This window comes from Mobula birostris, chromosome 12 (genome assembly GCF_030028105.1).
Source record: "Mobula birostris isolate sMobBir1 chromosome 12, sMobBir1.hap1, whole genome shotgun sequence".
Taxonomy (NCBI): Eukaryota; Metazoa; Chordata; class Chondrichthyes; order Myliobatiformes; family Myliobatidae; genus Mobula; species Mobula birostris.
In genome coordinates, this window is record NC_092381.1 from 24,016,661 (window position 1) to 24,044,558 (window position 27,898).

The following is a 27,898-nucleotide window of genomic DNA, read 5'->3' on the forward strand; positions in this document are numbered from 1 at the left end:
GGTAAAAGAGGTTATTTAGCCTAGGAATTGTTACTACAACCCTCTTGTGGAGCCTTTGCACTGGCATTAAATCATTCATCTGACAGGGTGTTGAAGGTAAGCAATCTTATTTTAATATTTGCTTGGATATTTATAAAGGAATGCAGAACTGTAATGTAAATCAAAAAAGAGGAGAAAGTAACCCTCAAGAAAAAATTGGCAGCAAGAGGGAGCACAGGAAAAGACATCCCCACCATCGACCACATCTACAAGGAGCACTGCCATAAGTAAGCAACACTCATCATCAATGTCCCCAATCATCTAGGCCATGCGCTCTTCTCATTGCTGCCATCAGGGATGAGGTACAGGGGTCTTAGGTCCCACATCACCAAGTTTAGGAACAGTTATTACCCTTCACCCATCAGGCTCCTGTGCCAGTGTGGATAATTTCACTCACCACAACACTGAACACCACCTATCAAGGACTCTACAATTCAGGTTCTCAGCCCTCTATGTTTATTAATTATTATTAGTGTGGTTCCTTAAGGTTCTGGTAGCTGGGAGTGATAGTGAGGAGAAGCTCCTGCTACCCATTAAATGCTCCCAATGGCATGCATCTCAAATAGCCTCTGACAACCAAGTCCAGCTCAGGGCAGTGGACGTTGTCTACGTGGACTTTAGCAAGGCACTTGACAAGGTCCCGCATGGGAGGTTGGGCAAAAAGGTTCAGTCGCTCAGCATGTGTGGCTTAGCTACTAAGCCTGGTGGAACCATTTCTACTGACAGGAGAAAGGGCAAAGGTGGGTTACTGGTGCCTTAAAACTAGTCTCTTCAGGCAGATGGGGTCATCAGCCGTGATTGGGAGCTCATCGAGGAAAAGAAAAATTCTGATCTCCAACCTCTGCTGTCTTGTGCTATACCCACTTATGGAGAAGGCTGCAGGAGTAAACCAAGGAAAAATTCTGGAGCTGGAGTTCCTAAGGCAGCCGTATGTTGAGTTCAACACTGACTAGCTTCTCCTGCGATGTGGCTGGTGCCAAACTGTATCGGTCTCTGCTGTCTCTTTGGGTTCATCAGATGTGTGGAGTGGGAGAGCCTGCTACATGGAAAATAGCTCGCTCTTCATATCGCACTGCCCTGGCTTGCGTATCTAGGCAACCAGGACACAACATCCATGGTCGACTCTGACAGACGGAGGCCTCATCTCATCATTATTTGTGTTCTTTTTTATATTTGCATAGTTGGTCCTTTGTACAAAGTCTGTGTGTGTGTGTGTGTGTGTGTGTGTGTGTGTGTGTGTGTGTGTGTGTGTGTGTAGTTTTTCCACCGATTATATTGTGTTTTGCTTTGTTCTACCACAAATGCCTGCAAGAAAATGAACCTCAGGGTAGTATGAAGTAACATATGCAGTCGGTATTTCAATAATAAATTTAGATCATAAAACATAGGAGCAGAGCTAGGCCATTTGGCCCATCGAGTCTGTTCTGTCATTCCGTCATAGCTGATTTTTTAAAATTCCCCCCACAACCCTATTCTCCTGCCTTCTCTCTGTAACCTTTGAACTTTGAAAGGAAAATGACAAAGTTGTATGCGCAGATGCTCTGGGATACTGCAGTACCCAAATTTAAAGCATTTGTACACTCAGTGTACAAACCCACATCACAAAGTAGAACATATTTAAAATAAAAGAGCCACAACCATTTCAATGTTGCCGTCACCATCATTTATTAAGTAATCAGTTTATTTTTACTAAAAAATTAAAAATACTCATACAAAATATGTATTTCCCTTTGAAAGATATGCAAGATAAATAAACCCCAATATACACAAGATTACTTAAGGTGCCCATCAGTAGAAAGAAAAATATTTAAAATTGAGTTATTCAATACTTTTACAACACTAATTTCACAGCATTATAGTATCACCCAGAAACCAACAGAGAAATATAAACAAAAGTGCCTTATCGATCATTGACAGAGTCTGCTAAGTAGTGCTTTAGAAAATGACAGGAACCGTTCTGCATGCGTTTAGTACCTGGGTAAGTCCTATTGTTTCACAGAAACAAATCTATTAATCTTCCATCCACCTGTGAATGTTGAGCCGTAACCATAAAGTACAAATGCAGAAATGCTTCCGACCCTCAGTTCAAGAAAAGCTTCACCCACCAGCTCATGGAACAGAGCTGTCGAAAAACACACACTCTTCCACGTTATGCCTAAGCTGTCAAGGGATTGGTTTCAGAAACATTGTGAACAGTCTTGCGTCGGCACAGGAACACTGTTATCCCAATAAATATGCTGAGAAGCAGCAGTACTCCAACTCCGATTAAGGCAAACATGCCGAAGCCATACTCTGGATGGGAACAGAGGAGGAAAGAAGGATGAAATAATTGTGAGAAAAAAAAATAAACTGAACTCTGGCAACAAAATATGGGAGATAGACTCAATTAATCCTTTCATAAATGAACAGAGATTGCCATCTCTGATTCCAGTGACAGGATATTGCCCGGAATACCAACTTCAGTGAATCGTCTGTATGTTCAGAACTCCAGCTTTCAGTGGCAAAGTTAACCCAATGAAAAACCAGTAATTATTTAAATATCTGCACAGGAGTCACTTTTGTGCATACATCCATTGATCATTAGATCAATGGCTCTGATCTATTAGCATGTTCCTGTAGCTCTTACTACAAAACCACTCTGACTACTTATTAGGTTTCTTCAGCATCACCTCTCAATATCCTAGATTAGCAAAGTCATAAGGTCAGAACAGACTTGATGGGCCAAATGGCCTAATTCTGCTCCTATATCTTATAAGGCAATGGTGAGCAGTTTGGGCCCATTATTTAATAAAGGATGTGTTGGCATTGGACAGGGTCCAAAGGAGGTTGACAAGAATAATCCCAGGAATGAAAGGGTTAACATATGAGGGACGTTTGATGGTTGTCTTATACTCACAGGACTTTAGAAGAATGAGGAGGGATCTCATTGAGACCTATTGAATATTGAAAGGCCTAGATAGAGTGGATGTGGAGAGGATGTTTCCTATAGTGGGGGAGTCTATGTCCAGAGAGCACTGCCTCAGAATCAAGGGACTTCCCTTTATAACAGAGATGAAGAGGAATCTCTTTAGCCAGATGATGATTGGTCTGTGGAATTTATTGCAACAGATAGTTGTGGAGGCCAAGCCATTGGATATACTTAAAGCAGAGATTGATATGTTCTTGACTAATAATGGCGTCAAAGGTCAGGGGAAGAAGACAGGAGAATGAGGTTGATAAGGATAATAAATTACCCATGACAGAATGGCTGAATGACCAAATTCTATCCATTGCCTTATGGTCTTAATGAGAATGCTCCCATTTACATGTTAACCTTCAAGTCATGCTACATCTTCCTAGGGAGAAATATTACTGTTTGCTCAGTGTCACTGGGTTTAAGCCATGGAACTCTTTACCATTGTAAGTGCCACAAGTACCAGTGCAGTTCAAAGAGAAGGCCCAGCACCGGCTACTCAAGGATAAGTTTACAGGTACACTAGAGAGTTGGCCTTTCGAGTGGTGTCAACATTCCAAATAAGGTATAAGATTGGCCTTTTTAAAGCAACAGATCTTCTGGAGAAGTAATACGTGGTTTGGTTGGTATCTAAACATGTTGTGAAACGATCATCTTCAAAGAGCCACCAATCACCTCTTTCCAAATCATTTGATCATTTAGTAACTGGGAAAATCACTGGGCACTGAAACTGGCCTCATTTAAACTTCTTGTGCAGAAGATTATATTTGTTTAAGCATGTTTTATGCACAGCATTGATTCTTGTGGGTGAGTGACAACTCACATTCTCAGTTTTATTTATATTTGCACAGTTTGTTCTTCTTTTACATATTGGGTGTTGTGAGTCCTTTTCTGTTTATGTATTGCTTTTGATAAAAAATCTATTGTATTCTTTTTTCCTTAAAATGCCTGCAGAGGGTAGTATATGGTGATATATAGATATTTTATTATACATTTAGTTTGAACTTTGAAAATCTTAAAACAGTTGTGAGAAGTTCTGGTTTTGCCAACCTGTACTCTTTAAGGTCCATAAGGCTGTTAAGGGATGTCACTGTTCATGGAGTCTTGGACTGTGCAGAAGACAGCCATCATGCCTGCACTGGATCTTTGAGAGATCTCCTCAGTTAATCAGTGCCACACGGAGGTGTAGCAGTTAACATAATGCTATTACAGTGCCAGCAACCCAGGTTCACTTCCTTGGCTGTCTGGAAGGAGCTAGTCCATTCTCTCTGTGACTGCGTGGGCTTCAGTTTTCTCCCACATTCCAGATGCAAAGGTTAGGAGGTTAAATGGTCTCATGCACCACTCTCTGGCTAAAGAAATTCCGCCTCATCTCTGTTCTAAAGGGACATCCTTGTATTCTGACGCTGCGCTCTCTGGTTCTAGACTCCCCCACTATAGGGAACATCCTCTCCATGTCCACTCTATCTAGGCCTTTCAATATTCAATAGGTTTCAATAAGATCTCCCCTCATTTTTCTGAACTCCAACGAGTACAGGCTCAGAGCCATCTAATACTTCCTGAAACTTCCACTGTAAGTGCAATGTCATATTTAGTTTAGGATGCAAAGTCTCAAAGAAGAAAATACCTGTAAAAAAGCTTGGTTCAGAGGGTACGCATTGGTCAATACTTGTTTGGCCATGCTTGTATGATGAGCTGATATAGGGCTGAATGGAGAAGCAGTACGTGAAAGCTGGCTCAATTTTCATTACCAGCACTTCACCTTCTATAGTTTCCATTTTCTGTTAAGAGAAAAAAATATAATGATTAATGAGAACAGAAAGTTGCCTTCCTCGCATCTTTTCCCCATATATTTAATCGTCTTGGCTACAATTCACCCCCTGTTCTCACCTTCATGTGGTCCTTCTCTGATTTCTCCCTCTCCTTTATCTCCATACCAGGGTTAGGGACCAACATCCAAGCAATTTCATGGTATCTAATCTTCTCTACACCTCTTCCTAACCAGTTTCTTGTAAGGTCTCTATTTCATTTTCACAGCTCCTTCAGCACAGTTGTACTTGTTCTGATGCTAACACAATCTACTTCAGAATGTGTATGAGGCTGACCTGCCAAGTAGATCTTCCTACTCTGTAATTTGCACTTCCTACATTCCTTTGTTCACATTTTTTGTCTATGTTCTCACTCTCTAACTCTTTCTATTGACTAGATAACCTTGGATGTAGCTTATCTCCACAGTCACCTTGGTTTTACCTTATCAGAGTCATCCCTCCTCTCCCAATATCCCTGCAGTTATGAAGCTTCTGAACCTTCCATCCCAGTCCTGAGGAGAGATCTTTGACCTGAAATAGTAATCCTGTTTCTCCATCCTGATTGCAATTTGCCTTGTGGAGTATTTCCAGCATTTTCTATTTTTGTTTCTGACTTCCAACATCTTCAGCTTTTTTGATTTTCATTTTCCACAGTGATGCTTTCATGATGTTTTCCTTCTTCATTAGGCAGGGCTTCCACTCCACCTTAATTTGCTGGGCTTTAAACTGTTCTACTTTAATTCTATTCTACTTCCCAAATTTCTATTATTGTTCCATCTCCATCCACCCAGAATAAGGACAGAATTCCACTTCTCCTCACCTTCCACCCCACAACATTGAACAGAATACCCTCTGCAATTTCTGCCATCTTTAATGAGATACCACCTCCAAACATAACCTTGCCTCCCCCTCCCCTCTCAACATTCTGCATGAATAACTCCCCCCACAAATCCACTTTCACTCTTGCATCTCCACCAGCACTCACTTCCTAAGCATCCATTCCCAATCTGTTCTCTGTAGAGTACAGATTAAAAATGACAAGGATGCTGCTGGGACTTGAGGAAGTGAGTTATTGGGAAAAGTTGAACAGCTGTGAACTTTATTCCCTGGAGTGTTGGAAATTTTCTAGAGCTTTACAAAATTACGAAGGGTATAGATCGAGGAGGCTTTTTCCTCCTCAGTTTTGGTGAGAGTTAAAAGTAAAAAGTGAAATATTTAAGGGGAACCTGGGGGAAAACTTCTTCACTCAGAGGGTGGTGAAAGGGTGGAAGAGCTGCCAGAGGAAGTGGTAGGTGCATATTCAATTGCAACATTTAAGAGAAAATTGAATAAGCCAACGGATGGGAGGAGTATGGAGGGCTATAGTCCGGGAGCGGGTCAGTGGGATGGGCAGAATAACAGTTCAGCATGGACTAAATGGGCTGAAAGGCCTGTTTCTGTGCTGTAGTGCTACGTGGCCTTTTGCATTGTTCCCATGAATGACAGGAACCATTCTGCATGTGTTTAGTACCTGGGTAAGTCCTATTGTTTCACGGGAACAAATCTATCGATCCTCCATTCACCTGTGAATGTTGAGCTGTAACCGTCAGGTACAAATGCAGAAGAAGCATTTTGCTTCCTACCTTCAGTTCAAGAAAAGCCTCACTCACCAGCTCATGGAACAGAGCTGTCAAAAAACACACACTCTTCTCATCTTCCACCTTGGCAAGTGGCAGACCTTGTGGACCTCGCGGTAACTGAACAACTTCAGATAACCAGTCTTTCCAATTTTCTGTTTACCCTTCTGTTCCAACGTTTCATTTTACTTCAGATTTCTAGCAACTGTTCTGTCTTGTATTCATCCTCTTCCAACATTGCTTTTTCTTCCACCTTTGATGTCTTTATTTTATTTAGAGATACAGTACGATAACAGGCCAATGAGATTGGGCTGCCCAGTTACACCCATGTGACCAACTAACCTATTAGCTCATATGTCTTTGGAATGTGGGCGGAAACCAGAGCACCCGGAAGAAACCCATGTGGTCACAGGGAGAATGTACAAGCCTATTACAGACAGTGGCGGGAATTGAACCCAATTCACTGGTGCTGTAGTGGTGTTACACTAACCACTACACTTCCTTCTTTATTTACATATCCCACAGGCAGATTCCAGTTCTTCTAACCTTCAACATCTGTTCATAGCTGACATCAGTCTGTGCCATCTATTTTCCCTCGTTTTCCATCCTGTCGTAGATAGTCTCTTTGTCCTTTGCAACTCTGCAACTTAAAGCAGGCTCATTTTCCACTTTTGCCAGCCCTGACCTGATTTCATTATCGTATTTTTCTCTCTGCCCGTCTTGCTAAGTTGTGTTTTTTCAGCTACTTATATTGTTTTGTTCTCAGTGTCGCCCTGGAAGATTTTATTTTAAATTTAAAAGAGATTTAGCACGCACCTTGCCACTTGAACCATCCTTCCAATACGTAATTTTGTACTGAAGTTGAGGTCCATAGATGTCCCGGAGTGTTTTTTGAGTGTTATTTGAAAATCTGATGTAGGTATTTGGATCTTCTATTGTCAGCTGAATTTCAGTTTTATTCTTTTTGGTGACGTTGAACTTGGCTTGTCCAATAACAGCTAGAATACAAATAAAGACCATAAGACATCGGAACAGAATTCGGCCATTCAGCCCATGGCCGATTTTTTATCCCACAACCCCATTCCCCAGTTTTCTCACCATAACTGATTCCCTTACTATCAATCTCCACTTTAAATACACTCAGTGACTTGTCCTCCACAGCTGTCTGTGGCAATGAATTCCATAAATTCACCACCTTCTGGCTAAAGAATTTCCTCCTCATCTCTGTCCTAAAGGGACATCCTTCTATTCTGAGGCTCTGCCATCTGACCACAAGATATAGGAGCAGAATTAGGCCATTGGGCCCATTGAGTCTGTCCTGCCATTTCAACATGGCTGATTAATTTTCCCCTCAGCCTTCTCTACGTAACTCTTCATGCCCTGACTAATGATGAATATATCAGCCTCTGCCTTAAATGTACCCAATGACTTAGCTTCCACAGATGCCTGTGGCAATGAATTCCACAGATTCACCAACCCCTGGCAAAAGAAATTCTGCCTCAGCTGCATTTTAAATGGGTGTCCCTCTATTCTGAGACAGTGCCCTCTGGTCTAAGAACACCCCACCATAGGAAACAACCTCTCTACAGCCAACTTATTAAACAGACATAAGCTTTCTAATAGAATATTCTTGGTTTTATTTCATGACATAAAATATTATATCATATTTGGACAATATTATACATTTAATGTAACAGATACAATACAGATTATCAGTCCCATTCTCTATTTTACTCTATTTTCTTTTCCTTTCTTAACATGTCTGAAACCTGGGCCATCTGTCACCTGTGACTCACTTACACTTCCAATTTATAGCATCAAAGCCCTACTCTAAAAACCTGAATGACAAATTCCAGAGTTCATAGTTCATGCAATTCTATTATTGTTATTTATTTTGTTGAGATATTGTGCAGAAGAACCTTTCTGGCCCTTTGAGCAACCAGCAGCCTTTGATTTAACCCTAGGGTAATCACCGGACAATTTACAATGACCAATTAACCTACCAACTGGTACATCTTTGGAGTGTGGGAGGAAACCGGAGCACCCGGAGAAAACCCACACATTTCACAGGAAGTATAGAGAGACGTCTTACACACAACGTTGAAGTTGAACACCGCACTCTGATGCTCCGAGCTTTAATAGCATCACATCAACTGCTACGCTACCCTATCATTATTGGATTGGATGCAACTCCTCACTTCTGTTCTGTATTGTGTAAAGTTGCAAGCTGTTAATATTTTTATCACTGCCTTCTGAAGGATCTTATGTAGTAAAATGATTGGGGACGGGCATTCAGCCCTCAAGCCTGTTCTGGCATTTGATGGTCTGTTTCAACCTTAGCTTCAAATTGGTCACCTACTGCAGTCTGTTCAAATGTATTTTCTCATAATGCAGCTTTCACAGTGACAACTATTGCTGAAAGATCTGAGAACCAAAGGCATAGAAGCAGAATTAGCCCATTTGGCCCATCGTCAACTCTCCCATTCCACCATTTATTATCCCTCTGAACCCCATTTCCCTGCCTTCTCCCCATAACCTCTGACAACACTACCGATCAATAACCTATAAAGTAAAGGCATCTGTTAGTCTTGCGAGACCATGGATCTGCGCCTGGAAAGCCTGGAAAGTCCTGGGCAAGGTTGTATGGAAGACCAGCAGCTGCCCATGCTGCGTCTCCCCTCTCCACGACACCAATGTTGTCCAAGGGAAGGGTATTAGGACCCATACAGAGCAATGTGTGGTTAAGTGCCTTGCTCAAGGACACAACACACGTTGCCTTGGCTGGGGCTCGAACTCACGACCTTCAGGTCGCTAGTCCAATGCCTTAACCATTTGGCCACATGCCCACACAAGAACCTATCAACTCCTGCTTTAAATACTGTCTATCAAATGACTTGCACTCAGCTGCCATCTGCGGTGATGAATTCCACAGAGTCACCGCCCTCTGGCTAAAGAAATTCCTCCTCATACTGCTTTCATAGTGAATGTAGGTGACGGTAGTCATTGTTGAAAGCATTCAAGAACGGATATGTCCCGAGAATGTTTGCAAGACTTACTATCCTTCAAAAGCTGGATTTCAGGAGATTTGGCGAAAGGAGGTTCTCGTATTCCTACTGTGTCGTTGGCATTGTAGGTTAGCACCTCTGCAGTATAATTGGCATTCACATCCTGCATCAGGCTGGTCAGGTCACAGCTTGTGGCGGTAATCAGGGTACATTCAGGCTTTCTCTTCCAGTTAGATTTTCGGCTAGGAAAAATGATTAATTCAATATTAAAGTGAAGGTAAGCATTGGGTTCCCGTCTCAATCAAAATTTAAAAGAAGTTTATTGTTCAAAGTACGCACCTCCCTCATTTAAGAAAAGAACAACAGAGCATACAGTCTATGGAACCTCAGGATTTCTGTTATTGGAGAGTGAGTTATTGAGGTTGCAGGGTTGAAACCACCAAAGATGAATCTATAGTCTTAGAAAAGTACAGCGCAGAAACTGGCCCTTCATCCCATCTAAACCGTGCCGAGCCATTTAAACAGCCTACTTCCATTGATGTGCACCTGGACCATAGTCCTCCATACCCCTACATCCATGTACCTATCCAAACCTCTACTGAGCATTGAAATCAAGCTCACGTGCATCACTTTGCGCTGGCAGCTCGTTCCATACTCTCATGAGTGAAGAAGTTTCCCCTCATGATCCCCTTAAACTTTTCATGTTTCACCCTTAACCCATGACCTCTAGTTGTAGTCCCACCTTTTAACCTTATTTACGTTTTTCTAAAACTGCACACAATACTCCAAATTAGGTCTCACCAATGTTTTATACAACTTCAACATAACATCCCACCTCCTGTACTCAATACACTGATTTATGAAGGGCTTTCTTTATGACCCTATCAAACTTGTCACAGCACTTTCAATAAATTATGTATCTGCATTCCTTTTATTCTACGGCAGACCTTGGTGCCCTACCGTTTACCATGCAAGACCTATCCTGGTTGGTCCTACACCTTGTGTTAAACTCCATCTGCCATCTTTCAGCCCAGTTCTAATCTTCCTATCTAATCCTCTTTCACACACCCCACATTTCTTCTGTCACTCTCTTCCGAGTACAAGCTGCAGAAGGTGTACATGTATACATCTTGCTCTCACACCCATCTCTGAACAGCGAAACTCACGGACAGAGAAATACAGTGCAGAATCGGGGCCTTCCAGCTTCATGTTCCCTGTTGACTATCAACCACCCATTTACAATGATCTTATATTACTCCCAGTTTTTATTGTCAGCATGTTCTCATCAAATTCCCAAGTTCAAGTTCATTGCCATTTCAGCCACGTACATGTATACCACCAGACGAAACAATGTACCTCTGGACCAGGTGCACAACACAGTATGAATAACTCACGCACAAAACAAAGTAATATTACCACAAATAAATTAACAAATAATAAGGTGCATTTACACACAGGTTATAAAGCAAATACTACCACTTCATATGTGGCAGGCCTTGGGTGATGGCAGGATGTTCTGTGGTCATGTGGCCTGGGGGAAGAAACTGTTCCCCATCCTAACAGTCCTCATCCTAATCCAATGGTGCCTCCGGCTTGATGGTAGGGGTGAGGGTCGAAGAGCTTGTTGGACAGATGCAATGCTGCCGACTCTACCTCTCAGTCATGTACACGGGACGATTTATAGAAGTGAACGGGACTACCTACCCAGACATTGTTGGGATGTGGGAGGAAGCTGCAGCAAGCGGAGAAAGCGCATGCAGTGGGTGACGGTGGGGGTAATGGACATGAATCCCATGGTCAGGCTGGACTTAGGGGGGGGGGGTCTCTGGCTCCGTGAGGCAGCACCTCTGCTAACTGTGCTGTTCTGGAGTGGTTGGGTTAATACCAAAGTTCAAAGTAAAATTTATTATCAGATTCGTACATGTCACCAGATACAACCCTGAGATTTTTTTCCTGTGGGCATACCCAGCAAATCTATAGAATCGTAACTGTAAACAGGATCAATGAACAACAAACACAAGAATATAGGAAATAGGAGCAGGAGTCGGCCATCTGGCCCGTCGAGCCTGCTCCACCATTCAATAAGGTCATGGCTGATCTGGCCATGGGCTCATCTCCACCTACCTGCCTTTTCTCCATAACCCTTAATTCCCCTACTATGCAAAAACCTATCCAATCTTGTCTTAAATATATTTACTGAGGTAGCCTCCACTGCTTCATTGGGCAGAAAATTCCACAGATTCACACTCTCTACAAAAAGCAGTTCCTCCTCATCTCCATCCTAAAGCTACTCCCCCAAATCTTGAGGCTATGTCTCCTAGTGCTAGTCTCACCTACCAGTGGAATCAACTTTCCTGCCTTTATCTTTCAGAATCCTTCTTCAAAACTGAAAATGAGAGAGATAGCTTAGGTACAGAGAAGACTGGGATGGATGATGACTGGGATGGATGATGGCTGGAATAGAGGGAATTTTTTTTCTGCAAGTGTAAAATGATGAGGCAGTTACATCCAGTGGCCACTTTATTCGATACTGCTGTACACCTTCTTGTTAAGGCAAATATCTATTCAGCCAAACATATGGCAGCAACACAATGCATAAAAGCACGCAGTCATGGTCAAGAGGTTCAGCTGTTGTTTAGACCAAACATCATACTGGGGAAGAAATGTGAACTTACTGTTTTTGACCGTGGAATGGTTGTTGATGGTTTGAGTAACTGAGAAATGGCTGATCTACTGGAATATTCATGTACAACAATCTCTCTAGAGTTTACAGGGAATGGTGCAAAAAAATATCAAAGGCATCCAGTGAGTGGGAGTTATATATGTGTGAAAATGCCTTGTTAATGAGAGAGGTCAGAGGAGAATGGCCAGACTGGTTCAAGCTGACAGGAAGGTGACAGTAACTCAAATAACCACATGTTACAACAGTGGTGTGCAGCAGAGCAGCTCTGAATGCACAACATGCCAAACCTAGAAGTGGATGGGCTACGCAGCAGAAGACCACTGTATACTCTGTGTGATTTTGTCGAGTCTGGCTTACTGAGACACGCGCAGCAATCAGATTGTACAGAGAAAAGTGAAAAAAGGGTGGTAGGCAAAAAGAAGCCAGTTGTAAAGTTTGATGGTCACAGGCAGGAATGACTTCCTATGACGCTCTGTGTTGTATCTCAGTGGAATGAGTCTCTGGCTGAGTGTAAGGCAGGAGAATGACATTGAGAGGGAAATTAAATCAGTCATGACTGAATGGTGAAAACATTCCCATTCCCTTTCTCACCTCATCTGCTTACCTGCCCATCACTTCTCTCTGGAGCTCCTCCCCCTTTCCTTCCACGGTCTTCTGTCCTCTCCCATCAGGTTCCTCCTTCTCCAGCCCTTTGTCTCTTCCACCAAACAACTTCCCAGCACTTTCCTTCGTCCCTTCCCGTCTCCTAGTTTCACCTATCACCTTCACCTTGTACTTACTCCTCCCCTCCTCCCACCTTCTTGCCCTGACTTCTCCTCTTACTTTCCAGTCCTGATGAAAGGTCTTGGCCCAAAACATTGACTGTTTACTCATTTCCATTGATGCTCCCTGGCCTGCTGAATTCCTCCAGCATTTTGTGTGTGTTGCTGAGAATGGCGAAGCAGACTTGATAGACTGAATGGCCTATGCCTTATGGTCATATGAATCTCCTCTTATTGATTTTGATCTAGCATTGTATCCTTCTACTCTTGTTTCCCCCTTTAAGCTTACCTGGCTTCCCCTTAAATAATTCTGTGCTTTACTCTCTATCCTACTTCCAGATTCACATTGCTGTTTCACTAGTTCACTTTTGGTGTGTAGCATGTGATTTTTTTTCCCCTTTTGGATTTGCTTTATTATTGCCATATTTACCAAGAAATGTTTGAAGTTTGTCTTGCATATTGTTCGTGTAGATTAGATCATTAATCATTACACTGTGCATTGAGGTAGAACGCAGCAAAGCTCTAACAATGCAGAATAAAGGGTGAAAGTTACAGAGGAAGTGCAGCGTAGGTAATGGATAAAGTGCAAGATCATAACGAGGCAGACAGTGAAGGCAAGAGTCTAATTTATCGTACAAGTGTTCCATTCATGAGTCTGACAACAGGAAGATAGAAGCTGTCCTTGAGACCAGCGGTCTTTTCTTCCAAGCTCTTGTATCTTCTTATCGATGGGAGAGGGGAGAAGAGAGTATGCCTGGGGTGGCTGGGGTCTTTGGTTAAACTGGCCCTTACTAAGGTAGCAAAAGATCCATTTTGCACTTCCCTAAAAGAAGCAATACTGTAGGCAAAAAAAGACCTAGTTTTTACTGACAGATAATTCTTCATTTTTGTGGTATCACTCAGGTAATTTTATTCTGCAAGTTTGGAGGTAACAAGCAGATCTCTTATCTCTGTTAAGATGGTGGGAAGATTGGGAGAGCACAGATGTCTGGGAAATGGAGGCGATGCAATCTCTTGCTGTTTCTGTATCATAATGAAAATCATCTATGACGTTTGGTGTGTGATTATTAAAAGATTTCATAAAAAATCATTGCAAGTTTACAGGAGGAACACTGTCACACTGTCCTGTGAATAGCGGAGTCACAGTAAATTTCATAATATATATGATCAACAAGGGAGGATTCCTGCACTTTTCCCATGGATGCTGCCTGACCTGCTGAGTTCCTCCAGCATTTTGTGTGTGTTGTCTTGGAGAGCTGGCTAGATTTTCTAATGCTCTGGCAGAGGGCAATTTTCAAGTGAAGTAACTTCTAATGGCCTAATTCTGCTCCTATGTCTTATGGTCTTAAGGTGAATCTTAGATGTGTATCTTCAGCTGATTGAAATGACAGGCAATTACTTATTGACTGCAAGACCATGAGAAGGAAATACAATTCAATATTATCTCTCCTAATCTCTTTATAACAATTAATGAAAAATGACATATATTATCTAAAGTTTTCTCATTCCTAGGGGCTTTATGGGTAAAGTCTGACAGTTCTGAAGTGAAGTTCATGCCTTCAGAAGTACGAGGAGTTGCTTTGAGAAACCTTTTAAAAGAGTAGAGAGAAGTCAAAGGTGAATAGGATTTGCACAGGCAGATTTTTCAGGATCTCAGGAATGTCACTGATAGTCCACAGTAACAGTGTGCTGCCAATGGAAACATCTGTTCAATTTTGAGCTATTCAGACCTTTCCCTTTCTGAAGGTTTGTTTCTATTAGTCCCTTTCCAACTGATCTAATTTCTGTTCCTGTTTGATTTATAACAACAGGGGCCATACCAAAAACACCCATTTGTGAAGTAGTCACTTACTTAAACTTGTTCCTTAATCACTATGGGTAAATAAAGAAGTTTTTAAAAAGTCAGAGAATTGTGGGGAACTGGCACAAATGAGAAGTTGAATTGTGGAGTTCATATTGAATGGCAGGAGTAGTCTGAGGGGCTGAGTGGCCTAATCCTAGTTTCACAAGTTCTTATGAACTATCTCCCATACAATCTACCTCATTGTGACCTTTCATGTTGTTGCCTACCTGTGCTGCACTTTCTCTGGAGCTCTGACACTTCATTCTGCACTGTTACAGTTTTATCCTTTTCTGCCTCAATGCAGCGTGTAAAGGTTTGATCTATATGAACAGTTTGCAGGACAACTCTCCATCTCAGCACACAAAACTGTGCAAAAGCCTTAGGCACATTTACGTATATAGTTAGGACTTTTGCACAGCACGAGTCATTTTACGTATTGCACTGTACTGAGGCTACAAAACAATTATGACATATGTAAGTGATGATAAACCTGATGCTGATATGTGTCTCTATTGTGGACCAAGAGTGGGAAGGGGGCAGGGAGAGGGGAATCATGTTGGCAAAATGGGAAGGGAGAGGGGAGGGAGTGGGAAGTACCAGAGAGGCATTCTGTAATGATCAAGAAACCAATTGATTGGAATCAAGTGACTTAGCCTGGCGCCTCAGGGCTGGGTGTCTCTGGCCCTGTGCCACCCCATGTGTGGTCCTGTACCACACCCTTCCCGTGACACTCCACCTTCAGCATTCTCAACATCGTTTTCTCCCATCGGGTTTACAAACTTGCTCTCCACCTCACATCGACAGATACAGTACAAAAGTCTCAGACAGCCTAGCTATATACACACACGTGCCTAAGACTTTTGCACAATACTGTATTTGGCAATTATTCACCAGTTCCAATCCCAATGCAAGGAGAGATGCTGCTCCAAATACTTTCTTGTAGTTGCCAGACAGTTGAGAATAATCAGAATGGACAAACCATATCATCGAGCTTGACATTACACTCCAATAATCTACTCTTTATTCCCAGCACAATCACAAGAACACTCTCAGGTAGAGAAAGGATAGATGTTCAAGGGTGGGCTCAGAACCTCCTCAGCAAGGGGGACATCACCACTGACTCCTGGGAGTCCTTTGCACATTTACCCATCAGTTCTAGAAAACACTTTACGATGGAAAGGGTCCAGTCTCATACAGCTACATAAACTCGACAAGGATTAAGGATCAAGGATCAACTTTATTCACCATATACCTTTCCATGCATTAGGGATTTGCTGTGGTGTGTTGGTCGGGGTGCAGCATGCAACAAAAACAGCAGAATAAAGAATTATATGAAAAGTAGAGGTTACACTATGAATATTATGGATATGGAATAAAATATACTTAAATAAACAAGTACCAGCATGCATTTGCAATGTAAACAGTGTTATAAAAAGTGGTTTAAAGCGTTTACAGTAACTGGGTTACAGATAGAGGTGGGTGAGTTACAAGCTGCAAAAAACATCTCTCTACAAAACTATTATTCTACTCGAAGCCACTGTCATTAGTGCCATGATTCCAGCACTGAGCAATTCATTGACTCAAGTCTTACTTGATGCAATAAAGTATATGACAAAGTTCATGTAAAGCAATTAAACTCCATTCTGAGTTATTTCACAGACATTAACCTACTCCAAATAAATCTAGTCATTGCATAAATTATCAAACGCAACAAAAGCACATGTAGCCTTTCAAAAGTACTACTCTTCTGAAGACGGTTAACATTTTAGTATCAGATTTCCTGCTGCAAGGATTGAAAACACACTTGGAAGCGAAATTTCCTAATTGAGAAAATTCCTAAATAAACTGCAATCTGTTGAACATGTTCTGAAACCACTCATTTAATCTCTGTCCTAATGCTCATTGGTATTGCCATGTTACAGTCTGGGCTTTTGCTCTTTGTCCAAACATTCTACTCGGAACGTTGATCATGAAGGAAGACAGGAAGACAGAGCTTGGGGGATGGCGGGGCCATCGGATGGAGCTGCAGATTTGACAGCGAGGAAGGATTACTTGGGGAAAAAGAAGAGGTTTAATGAGAGAGGGAGGGAAGTTTAAAATGTGAAAGAGAAGCTTAAGGAAGGGATAAAGAGATAAAGGTTCATTTTATTTGTTACAAGCACATCAAAACAGCGAAATGTGTCGTTTTGCATCACCGAACAACAGCGTCTGAATATGTGCTGGGAGCGGCCCACAAGTGTCACCACACTTCCAGTGCCAACATAGCATGCCCACAACTTACTCACCCTAACCCATATGTCTTTTGGAACATGGGAGGAAACTGGAGCACCTGGAGGAAATATCCACTGTCACGGGGAGAACACACAAGCTCCCTTCAAACAGCAAAGGGGATTGAACCCTGATCGCTGATTGCTGGTGCTGTTTGGCATTACGATAATCACTTTGCTAACATGCCACCCATCTTACAAGGCAAGTGTTTTTTCTCCCCGGACACAGAGAGCAGTAGGTGTCTATAATGTACTACCCGGGAGGTAAGAGAAGCCAACATGATAGCAAAGTTTAAGAAGAACTTAGACAGACAAATGAACAGGCAGGGAACGGGGAGAGAGACGTTGTGGGATTATGGGATTAGTCTGGATAGTCATCAGAGACATTGTAGTCAAAAGGGCCAATTCCTGTGCTGGTCTATACTATATTCTCATTGACTTTGGTTGTTACTGTTCTTCTCTTTGCTGTCATCAGGAAGGTGACACAGGAGCCTCAAGACTCACACCACCAGGTTCAGGAACAGTTACTACCCCTCAACCATCAAGCTCTTGAAACAGTGGGGATAACTTCACTTGCCCCATCTCTGAACTGCTCCCACAATCTATGAACTCACTTTCGAGGACTCTTCATCTCGCATTTGATATTTATTGCTTATTTATTTATTATTATTGTTTCTCTTTTGTATTTGCACAGTTTGTCTTTTGCACACTGGTCGTTTGTTGGGTGCGATTTTTCATTGATTCCATTATGGTTCTTGGATTCAATGCCCAATAGAAAATGAATCTCAGGGTTGTAAATGGTGACATACATGTACTTTCATAATAAGTTTATACTGAACTTTGGCTGCTGGCACATTTTGTTCTGTGGACAGACAGTTGTGGGGGTGGTGGCTGAGCAATCAGACAGGTTGGTGTAGTATTAGTATTCAAAGAAGAAGACTCCACACACCAATGAAATTTTAATAGTAATCTTACAGGCTTTGCTGTGTAAACTCAGCACCCACTTCATCATCATCTGATCCAGCTTCTATTTCCAATGTATTGTTTGCACAAGACCATTGCAAGCAGTCCATTTGTAATTATTATTTGAGGTTGAGGTGACCTTGGTTTTGATGTGTAGTCATTGCACACTGAGTAGATTCCCATTTATCTTGTAGATAAGTTCCACTCCTACAGGAGGTTTGGTGCTACTTTACACCAAGAAAGGTTGAGAAAAGTTTTGGGACAGTGACACATTGTTTGAAGCCAGTATTCCTTGCACTAGGTTCTGTAGACCTGTGGCTTGGGGTCCTGCTGCTATGAAGCAAAGGTAAAATGGAGGTGAATTTCTGTGTGCAGCCAAATTTGAAAAAGGCACCTCACAGTCCCTCCAACTGGTGAGATCAAAGGCTTTAATGAGTTTGGAAAAGGCCACGTGTAATGGCTGGGGTTGCTTCCTGCATTTTCTTGGAGTTGCTGCACAGCTGAGAACAGTTAGAATGTACAAACCACATCAGACTACCAAAATGGACACTTCAAAGCACGTATATGTCACTATATACGACCCTGGGATTCATTTTCTTGTGCGCATTCACAGTAGAACAAAGAAATACAAGAGAATCAATGAAAAATTGCTCACAGACAAAGAGTGATGACATTATCATAGAGTCTTGGCATTATGCAGCATGGAGATGCCAACCAAGATGTCCGACTACCTAAGCTAGTCCCGTTTACATGGGAAGGTGTTACCCTAGAGATAGAGGAAACAATTAAAAGATATGCTCAAAGTTTCCTTGAAGAAATGGATCATCTCCACCAACTACTGGGAGCCCTTGATCTCTGACCACTCAAAGTGGAGTACAGGTATTTGGGATGGTATTGACAGCTTCAAGTGCCTGTATTGCCAGCATACAGAAATCCTGTGTAAATAGCAGAAGAGCACACCAACAAAATATCTATCCACCTGTCCTGTCAGGCACCTCTACCCCAACCACAGCAGCATCCTTTCTCACAATGACCTCACCTGCTATTTCAGTAACCACTAATTAAGTGGAGCAATTTATGCTTAATCCAGTGGCATTTCCAAAGTGAGTGCATTCTTGATCTCCTTAAATATTGAAGCCAGATGATACTTCTTTTGAACTCCTTTTTGGGTTTATTACCATGTTTCTTATATAATGGATATGCTCTACAAGTAATATTATCCGTATGCATCTGCACTATTGAACAATTCCATTATTTTTACAGACTTCAATCAGCATTTTTCTATAGGGAATACAATTCCAGCTGTTCACATTATGCAATACCTCCCACCATTACACAAAACTTCTTCTCCACCCCTCCATATCCTTTCTGTAATTTTGAGCCAATAAACTGTTCAGTGCTCCGTGCAGAAAACAAGGATTACTTACTTTTCAATTTAATTATTTAAAAAAGTGAAATTTGGTGCATAGCAGTTAGGAGAGTGCTTTACAGTGCCAGCAGCCACTAGTCAGGATCTGATTCCTCTTGGGGTTTATACGCTTTCCCAGGACCACGTGGGTTTCCTCCAAGTGTTCCAGTTTCCTCCCACATTCCAAAATACTTACAGTTAGGGTTAATGGGTCGTGGGCATGCCATTGACACCAGAAGCGTGGCAACCCTTGTGGGCTGCCCCCAGCATAATCCTCAGACTGTATTAGTGGTTGACACAAACAATTTTCACTGTATGTTTTCATGTACAAATAAAAAAAAGCTAATCTTTAAACCTTTCAATGCTTCAATTTTTCTTACACTCTCTACAGCCTCCTGAGAAATGCTCAGACAATCCCTTATTTGACTCTAGTGGTTACACTATGACTACAGAATAGGAGGAGACTATTTGGCTATCTAGCCTATGCCTGCTCATAGAGCAATGACATTCCCTGCTAATTTTCCCTTTATCCTAGGACTCTTCAACCTTTATTATGCCATGGAGCAATACAATTAAGCAAGAGGTCTAAGGACCCCAGGATGGGAACCCCTGCTCTTACCTATTCTCTCCACATTTGTATCAATTCCACCACTGCCTACACTAGGTACAATCTACAGTGGGCAAAGAATTAACCAGTCTGCATATCCATAAGATATGAGAAGAGACCAGAGCAGCCAGGAAAAATGCATGTGGTTGTAGGGAGAACATACAAACTCCACACAGACATAACCAGAGTCAGCATTGAACCTGACCCCAGTAATAACTTTATTATCCCGTACCTAAACGAAAATCCAAGGAAGTTACATCAACCACATCATATTTGTTCATAATGAACAAATTGTGCCATGTCGTAGAATTTCCATGACTATGATTGTTTCTGGCAAATTTTTCTGCAGAATTGGTTTGCCATTGCCATCTTCTGGGCAGTGCTTTTACAAGACGGGTGACCCCTACCATTAACAATACTCCTCAGAGGCTGTCTGCCTGGCATCAGTGGTCGCATAACCAGGACTCGCGATGGGCACCGGCTGCTCATACGACCATCCATCACCTGCTCCCATGGTTTCACGTGACCCTGATTGGAGGGCTGAGCAGGTGCTACACCTTGCCCAAGGGTGCCCTGCAAGGTAATGGAGGAAAGAAGAGCCTTATGCCTCCTTTGGTCTCCAGCCTGACACCCAACCTGACCATATTTTATTTGTTTATTCCTCCTGTTACTCCTGCAAAGAACGCAATAAAATTGTTCAGGCTCAACATTTCCTATGACCAACTCTAATTTAGTTTTAGTTTCTGGATGCTTACCCATTACTTCTTTAGATAGAGATTCCATTACATTTCCTACCAATGATGTTGAATGTAACTAATTTGTAGCTCTCTGGACTTGTTTTATTTCCTCATTTAAATGTAGCAGACACAGTAACTATTGTTTGTCCCCTGGCCACATTCCCCTTTCTCATGGGTAACAGTACCCATACTGTCTCAACCACAATGTTATCGCCAACATGTCTGCTCAGTAAAGAATAACTTTGGGCTGATGCACAGATCAAATTGCAACTGCTCCAGTTAATCACAGTTTGAGGGTTACATTCAATCATGCCTGCCAAGAAACATTTCAATAACTGAAGCACAAGTCGGAGGCAAGCTGGTAGCATTCTGGGCTAGTTATTGAGCAGGATGGAAAAAAGGATCTTATGTTATCTCATTTAGGAAAAAGTAATTTCTTTGAGTGAGTTATAGGAGGAGGTACAGATCTGAGCTACCATTTAGAATTGATATGGTGACACAGTAGCATAGCAGTTAGCATGACAATTTACAGAGTGAGATGTAAGATCAGGGTTCAATTCCCACCCCTGTCTATAAGGAGTTAGTACATTCTCCCCATGACCATGAGGGTTTCCTCCGGGTGCTCTGGTTTCCTCCCACATAGAGGAGTTAGGGGTTAGTGAGATGTGGGCATTCTATGTTGATGCTGGAAGCGTAGTGACACTTGCAGGCTGCCCTGCACAGTCCTCACTGATTTGATTTGATGCAAATGGAACACTTCACTGCACATTTCAATCTACACATGACAAATAAAGCTAATCTTCCTAATCTCTAAAATTATTTCCCTTCCAGAAGATATTTGTTTCCCAAGTTTCAGATCAAGTGGCAGAGGCAGAGAGACCAGGAAGGAAAAATTAAATGCATGCATAGCGCAAGACAAATGCTAAGGGGAATTCAGGCATCAGTTTAGGCATGTTACAGATCTTTGAAGACTGAGATTGCGTGTTGAATCCTGGATCTCTCCTGGTTTCTTCTGCGGGCACACTAGAGATGCAGTTATTAGTGTGCACCTACCATGACTGAAATGTCTGGGCTTGCTGCCAGTGCCACACAGTTATAAAGGACGCATTTAATATGATAGTACCTAGGATAATCAGTAGAGTTAATACACAAAGCCACAGAGCTCAGTATTCACATTATTTCGTGTGCCGTAAGTTAACCCACATGTGACCCTGTTTGGTTGTGAGCAGAAGGAGAACCAGATTACTTAGCTAGCAATTTAATGACCCCGAGAAATCTACAAATTTGACCAAGAATTTCTGGTCATTTGTAAAATGTTCTGCGAACATTGGCTGAAACTCCAGAGCCATGGCTGTATAGGAGTCAGCTCAATTCATGTTATTTAATGACCTCTGAAGTTGCTAACTGATAATCTTCCAATGTGTGGCGACTACAGAGCCAAAGGGAAGGTGACATTCTAGATGTTTTTGGTTGGTGTGTTGTAGGATTCCTTTAAATTTTATGTACTATTCTTTATCTCAACTTCCTCATTGCCATCCAGTGATAACTACACTATAACATTGGGTAATTTGGTCTCTTAGTCACATTCAGCAAAGTCAGTACTCAAACATCTGCTTTCCTTATTGATTTACAAAGGGCTTTTGCAAGGAATTTGCTGTCAGCAAAACTCTTGAGATTAAAAAAAGAACAGCACACATTGGGATCTGAATGTTCAGGACAAGAAATCTAGCATCTCCAACCAGTGGGAAGAATTTTAAATGAGCAGCTTCAAGCCCGAACTTGACTGTCAGACCATTGAGTTCGATACCAGATCAGGGACAGAATGTAAGTAAGGTAACACACACAGAATGCTGGAGGAACTCAACAGGTCATGAGGGGAATCAACAGTCAACAATTCGGGCTGAGACCCTGCAATATTTCTCTCCATATATGCTGCCTGACCTGCTGAGTTCTTCAAGGATTTTTTTGTGTTATTCTAGAGATACAGCACCTCTGTGTTTATGTAAATGGAGTGACAGGATTTAGAGAGAAGCAAGAGGGACAAAAGTGAAATGTCTCAGATCTTCAATGATAATTATAGCCTAGAAGAAAGATCATCTTGACTGTCACAATTTAGCTTAAGTGTCAAGTAGATCATTTGGTAGTTACTAAGACATCTCTCCATTAAAAATTCATCTATATTAAAATAAACCGGGCTACAGTTTTTTGATATGGGAACTACAAATCTATTACATAAGGGTTGCAGCTTTGTGGAATCAAAATGGTTAATGTTGAGACTTACAACACAATCTCTAGAAGAAAAGAACAATTCATACTCTGAATTCCTGAGTTCTCTGCTTAATTGCATGTGTGGAGTTGATGTAAACTGTCTTTCAAACAGATTTATTACAAAATTTTGAATTGCGAGGTGTGTCTTCTAATTTTTCTAATGTTCCTAGCCAGCTCTATGTCATAGCATCCTGTTTGCCTTCTACCTTGAATGCATTTGTTTACAAGAGATAGAGATTGCTTGTGTCATAAACAGTACAAGTCTTGTGACACACTTAATTGATTGCCAATCAATGCTGTGTATCCATCTGAAAAGGTAAAGCCCAGTCAAACTGGGCAAACCTGACACTTTATGTCAACCAGTCAATCTTCAGGCCATGCCACTTGGGGACTTGTGCTAATATCATTTTGTGAATGTATGGGCTGGATCATAGTTATATGTGCTTGTGTGACTATATGGATGTACAGAGTGTGTTTTGCACTTTGGCCCCAGAAGAACGGTATTTCATTTAGCTATGCACATGTATGGTTGAATGACAATAAACTTGAACTAGAAACTGTGGAAGTGTAGTTATTTGATAATGGAATTCATACTGAATTTTCAAGGTAACCCCTCAGGACTTGCACTACCCTTAAATTTAGTTACCAATTGTAGAAGGATTCTTGGTGATCTCATTATTTGCTCTTCCCCAGCCCAAACCACCATTTTGGCAAGATTTTTAAGGACAAGAGTGTCTGAAGAACGTGAGTTAAGAATTCATTTTAAAGGATCCCATAATATTTTAAAGTTTCTCTCCTGGGGATTGACCCTTGATCTCTGGAAAATTTAACTGAAACCCATTCTAGAAGTAACCTTTCCGTGCTTAAGTATTTCAAAGCATCAGCAGCTGAGAGGAGCCCTGGTAGAAACTTGAGGGGTGTAGATCAGCTAGCAGTCTGATTGCTTTCCTGAGGGTAGAAAGGTTGGATACTCAAGGATATATCTCAGTGACTACTCTATTAGGTGTACCTGCTCACTCATGCAAATCTCTTATCAGCCAATCATGCAACTGAACTCAATGCAGAAAAGGTCAAGAGCTTCAGCTGCTGTTCAGACCAAACATCAGAATGGGGAAGAAATGTGATCTTAGTGACTTTGACCATGGAATGACAGTTGCTGCCAGTCAGGGTGGTTTGAGTATCTCAGAAACTGCAGATCCCCTGGGATTTTCATGCACAACAGTCTCTAGGATTTACAGAAAATGGTGCAATAAAACAAAACCAGTGAGCACAGTTCTGTGGGCAAAAATGCCTTGCCAATGAGAGAGATCAGAGGAGAATGGCCAGGCAGATTGAAACTGATGGGAAAATGACAGTAGCTCAAAAACAAAATCATGATTACAACAGTAGTGTGCAGAAGAGCACTACACGCCGAAACTCGAAGCGGACAGGCTGCAGCAGCAGAAGATCATGAACATCCTCTCAATGACCATTTTATCAGGTACACGAGATACCTAACAATGTGGCCACTGAGTGTAGATTTAATGCGAGCAGGGAAGCTTAAAAGAGATGTACAGGGTATATTTATTTTTACACAGAGATGGGGTGGTGGTAGAGGCAGAAAAAATAGTGGCATTTAGAGAGGCTCGTGGATACACAGTAGGGATTGGATCACGTGCACACAGAAAAGATTAGTTTAATTTGACATCATGTTAACGACAGATATCGTTCCTTTTCCATGTTTTATAAATCTCACAAGGTTTATACTGGATACCGTTTACACTGCATGAATATTTATTCATTTTATTTGACTTAGACATACAGCACCGCAACAGGCACACCTGGCCCAACAGATCTGCACTGTCCAATCACACCCACGTGGCCATTTAACCTACTAACCCGTACCTCTTTGGAATGTAGGAGGAAACCGAAGCACCCAGAGGAAACCAATGTGCTCACAGGGAGAAAGTACGAAGTCCTTACAGGCAGTGGTGGGAATTGAACCTGGGTCGCTGGCACTGTAATACTGTTACACTAACTGTTATGCTACCATGCAATACAAGGGCACGGAGGAAGGCACTGCAACATGACTTCCCTTTAATCCTTTTGGAACAGTTCATTCACCGCAATGTTGACTCACAATATGCTTTCAAACATGACGTGATAGCCTGCAAAGCACTCAACACATTTCACTGGCTCCCGACTACTCAGAGAAAGGGGCTTTCTCTACGAGCTCTGTACATTCTACAGGGATGATTTACTTACTCAGCCAATCTCACGGTGTACACTGCATTTTCTGAAGTCCTTTCCCATTCTAGTTTTGTGAAAAAATTGAAGGAATTCCACTTTACGTTAGTAACAGCTTTCAATGAAGTGCCTGAAGGTTTAAAAAAAAGTGTTAATTTTTCATTCATGCAAGTACTGGTCAGTTTTCCCTTCCTCATAACAACAAGAGTTTAACCGTGAACTCGTGCGAGATCTCAAAAGTCTAATGTTTAACACCAAAAACAAATTATAAAATCATGTTGTTGTTGAGCACCGTCGAGTTGTCATTGACTCATGGCAGACCTATGGATTTGTTCATAGGGTCTTTGTAGCAAGATACTGCTGCTGTCTAGGTTGGAACCCAGCTGGATTTGAACTCAGGATGATCCAACCCAATCATAAAATCATAAGGGGTCTTTAAAGACTTCTTGATACACAGTGAGCATCTATATGTCATGTGGGTGTGACTTCACTATTTTGTCATCAAAAAGCATCCTGTGGGTACTGTACACCTGCAACAAAATAGAGAATGATGGAAATACTCAGTAGGCCAGGCAGCATCTGTGGAGAAGCATTACCAGGTTGATGACTTTTCAGCAAGTAGAATGAGAGGAGGTCTTACAGAAACATAAAATTATGAAAGGGATAGGTAAGATAGAGGCAGGAAAGCTGTTTCTACTGGTAGGTGAGACTAGAGCTAGGGGACATATCCTCAAGATTCAGGAGAGTAGATTTAGGATGGAGACGAGGAGGAAATGCTCCTCCCAGAGAGTGGTGAATCTGTGGAATTCTCTGCCCAATGAAGCAGTGGAGGCTACCTCAGTAAATATATTTAAGATAAGGTCGGATAGATTTTTTGCATAGTAGAAGAATTAAGTGTTATGGGGAAAAGGCAGGTGGGTCAAGATGAGTCTATGCTAGATCAGCCATGATCTTAGTGAATGGTGGAGCAGGCTTGATGGGCCAGATAGTCTACCCCTGCTCCTATTTTTTAATGTTCTTATCTTATTTTGCCCGCAAAATGTCACCGGCCTGTCATAGTCACTCTGCTCCCCCTCCCTCTATGCTGCTGCTTGAGTTGCTGAGTATTTCCAATATTTTCTGCTTTAATTACTAATGTGGATAGTGTATTGAACTAGCCCAGTCCTGGTACCAATCATTTGACATTGAAACACACTTACCTGTTTGATTCTAACTACAGAGTAACCTGCACTGCCTTCCCTCTTCCCATTCCCACATCTTTAACCCATGAACCTCTTCCTGGCTCTTCCACAGTTTTATTGTGCTCCTCAGGTACGCTTCTTGCTAACTTGCTGGAAGTTTTGACCGCGAGGCGAGTTACCAACCGCATTATCATAGCTTTGCCATTTTCACCAGCCTACCCACCCAATCCTGAGCTCGCTCCCTGCTTTTGCTACCCTTAACTTCAACTATATATATTATCAAGTCACATTTTAAAAACAGAAAATGCCAGAAAGCTACTCTTTCGCCATCTCTAAATCTCAATCTCGGAGTTCCCTCTCCAATTGCTGTGGGATCATCTTCACTAAAATCAGTTCGACAAAGCGCTTCTTTTCGAGGAAGATTGCAGACCATGAGATTATGTAACATAGATAGACTGTTATGACCGACCTGTCGTAGCAACCAGAATTTATAAATTACGACGGTTTTTTAAAATACTGTATCTAAACTGCATGTGAACATTGGCTGAATTCGATCTGAACGTGACCTGCGCTTGCACGGAACGGCTCGGGTCTGTCTTTGGAGCTTTCCACGACCAGATCCGCGCTGGCTTATAAAAGGAGAACTGGACGGACTGAATACATTAGAATAGGACAGTTTGATTACAGGCTGTTCAGCAGCCAACAAAAAAAAACCCTCCACAAAATTGCCAACCAATTGTATATGAATTTTTGCGTCTCAACCCATTCTTCCAATTCTTGTTTGGTTTAAATTCACCTTCCTTGACAACCCCAACACTATTAAATTACGTCCGCAGTTCTTTTAGCATGTTCATGCACGACTAAAGCATTCAATTAACTCTGTTCCGATCGGAGCATCCGACAGTTTGGCCAGATTACCTGAAGCGTGCCCAAAGTGAAGACAAAGAATTATAAATCCAAATGTAACGGCACCACAGCCCATAGTGAAAGGAATGAGAGGAACGGCGCTATTAAAACGCAGGGCGGCAGGCAGCAGCGATTCTCTCCGGGTGTCAGGTAAATTTGTGCCCGTGCAGTGTGGTTCAAGCGAGATAAAATGCAATCACCGAATCAACCAGTCCTCACAAGTTTGTTGAACAAGTTCCTCACTGCTTCTCCCAAAACTACTTCCCATTGCAAAGCGGCCCCAGTTAAAAACCATTGCTCAGTGGGCAGCCCTCTTCCCCGGAATAGCCAATGGAAGGAGCGATCTGCTGGTTCTGCCAGTCGTTGCCCCTCCCAGCCGCAGTTCGCAATGTGCTGGAGACAAGGATATTCCCTCCTCCAATAAGTAGGCTCCGTATCTTCATAATAAGCGCCGCCCTTTACACCTGGGTAACGCAGGTAATTCCACAAGCCGTGTCCACGGTGACTCACTGTCTCGTGATTTCATGTGATAAAGGAAGTGGAGATCAAGAACGGACTTTTCAGAAAGCTTCTTTGGCAAGCTTCTTTACCAACTGACAATACCGAAACACACACAGTGCGGAAGGA

General features: G+C 42.0%; 1 protein-coding gene across 1 annotated transcript; it reads right to left on the reverse strand.

Annotated features, from left to right (window-relative positions):
- Positions 1-1,697: 1,697 nt before the first annotated feature.
- On the reverse strand, positions 1,698-27,773 carry f3a (coagulation factor IIIa). The gene is made up of 6 exons (XM_072273485.1): positions 27,284-27,773; positions 25,203-25,314; positions 9,473-9,663; positions 7,233-7,414; positions 4,620-4,773; positions 1,698-2,331 (listed from the first exon to the last, which is right to left on the reverse strand). The coding sequence occupies exons 1-6, from the start codon at positions 27,345-27,347 to the stop codon at positions 2,195-2,197; spliced, it is 840 nt and encodes a 279-aa protein (XP_072129586.1). The 5' UTR covers positions 27,348-27,773; the 3' UTR covers positions 1,698-2,194.
- Positions 27,774-27,898: the final 125 nt, after the last annotated feature.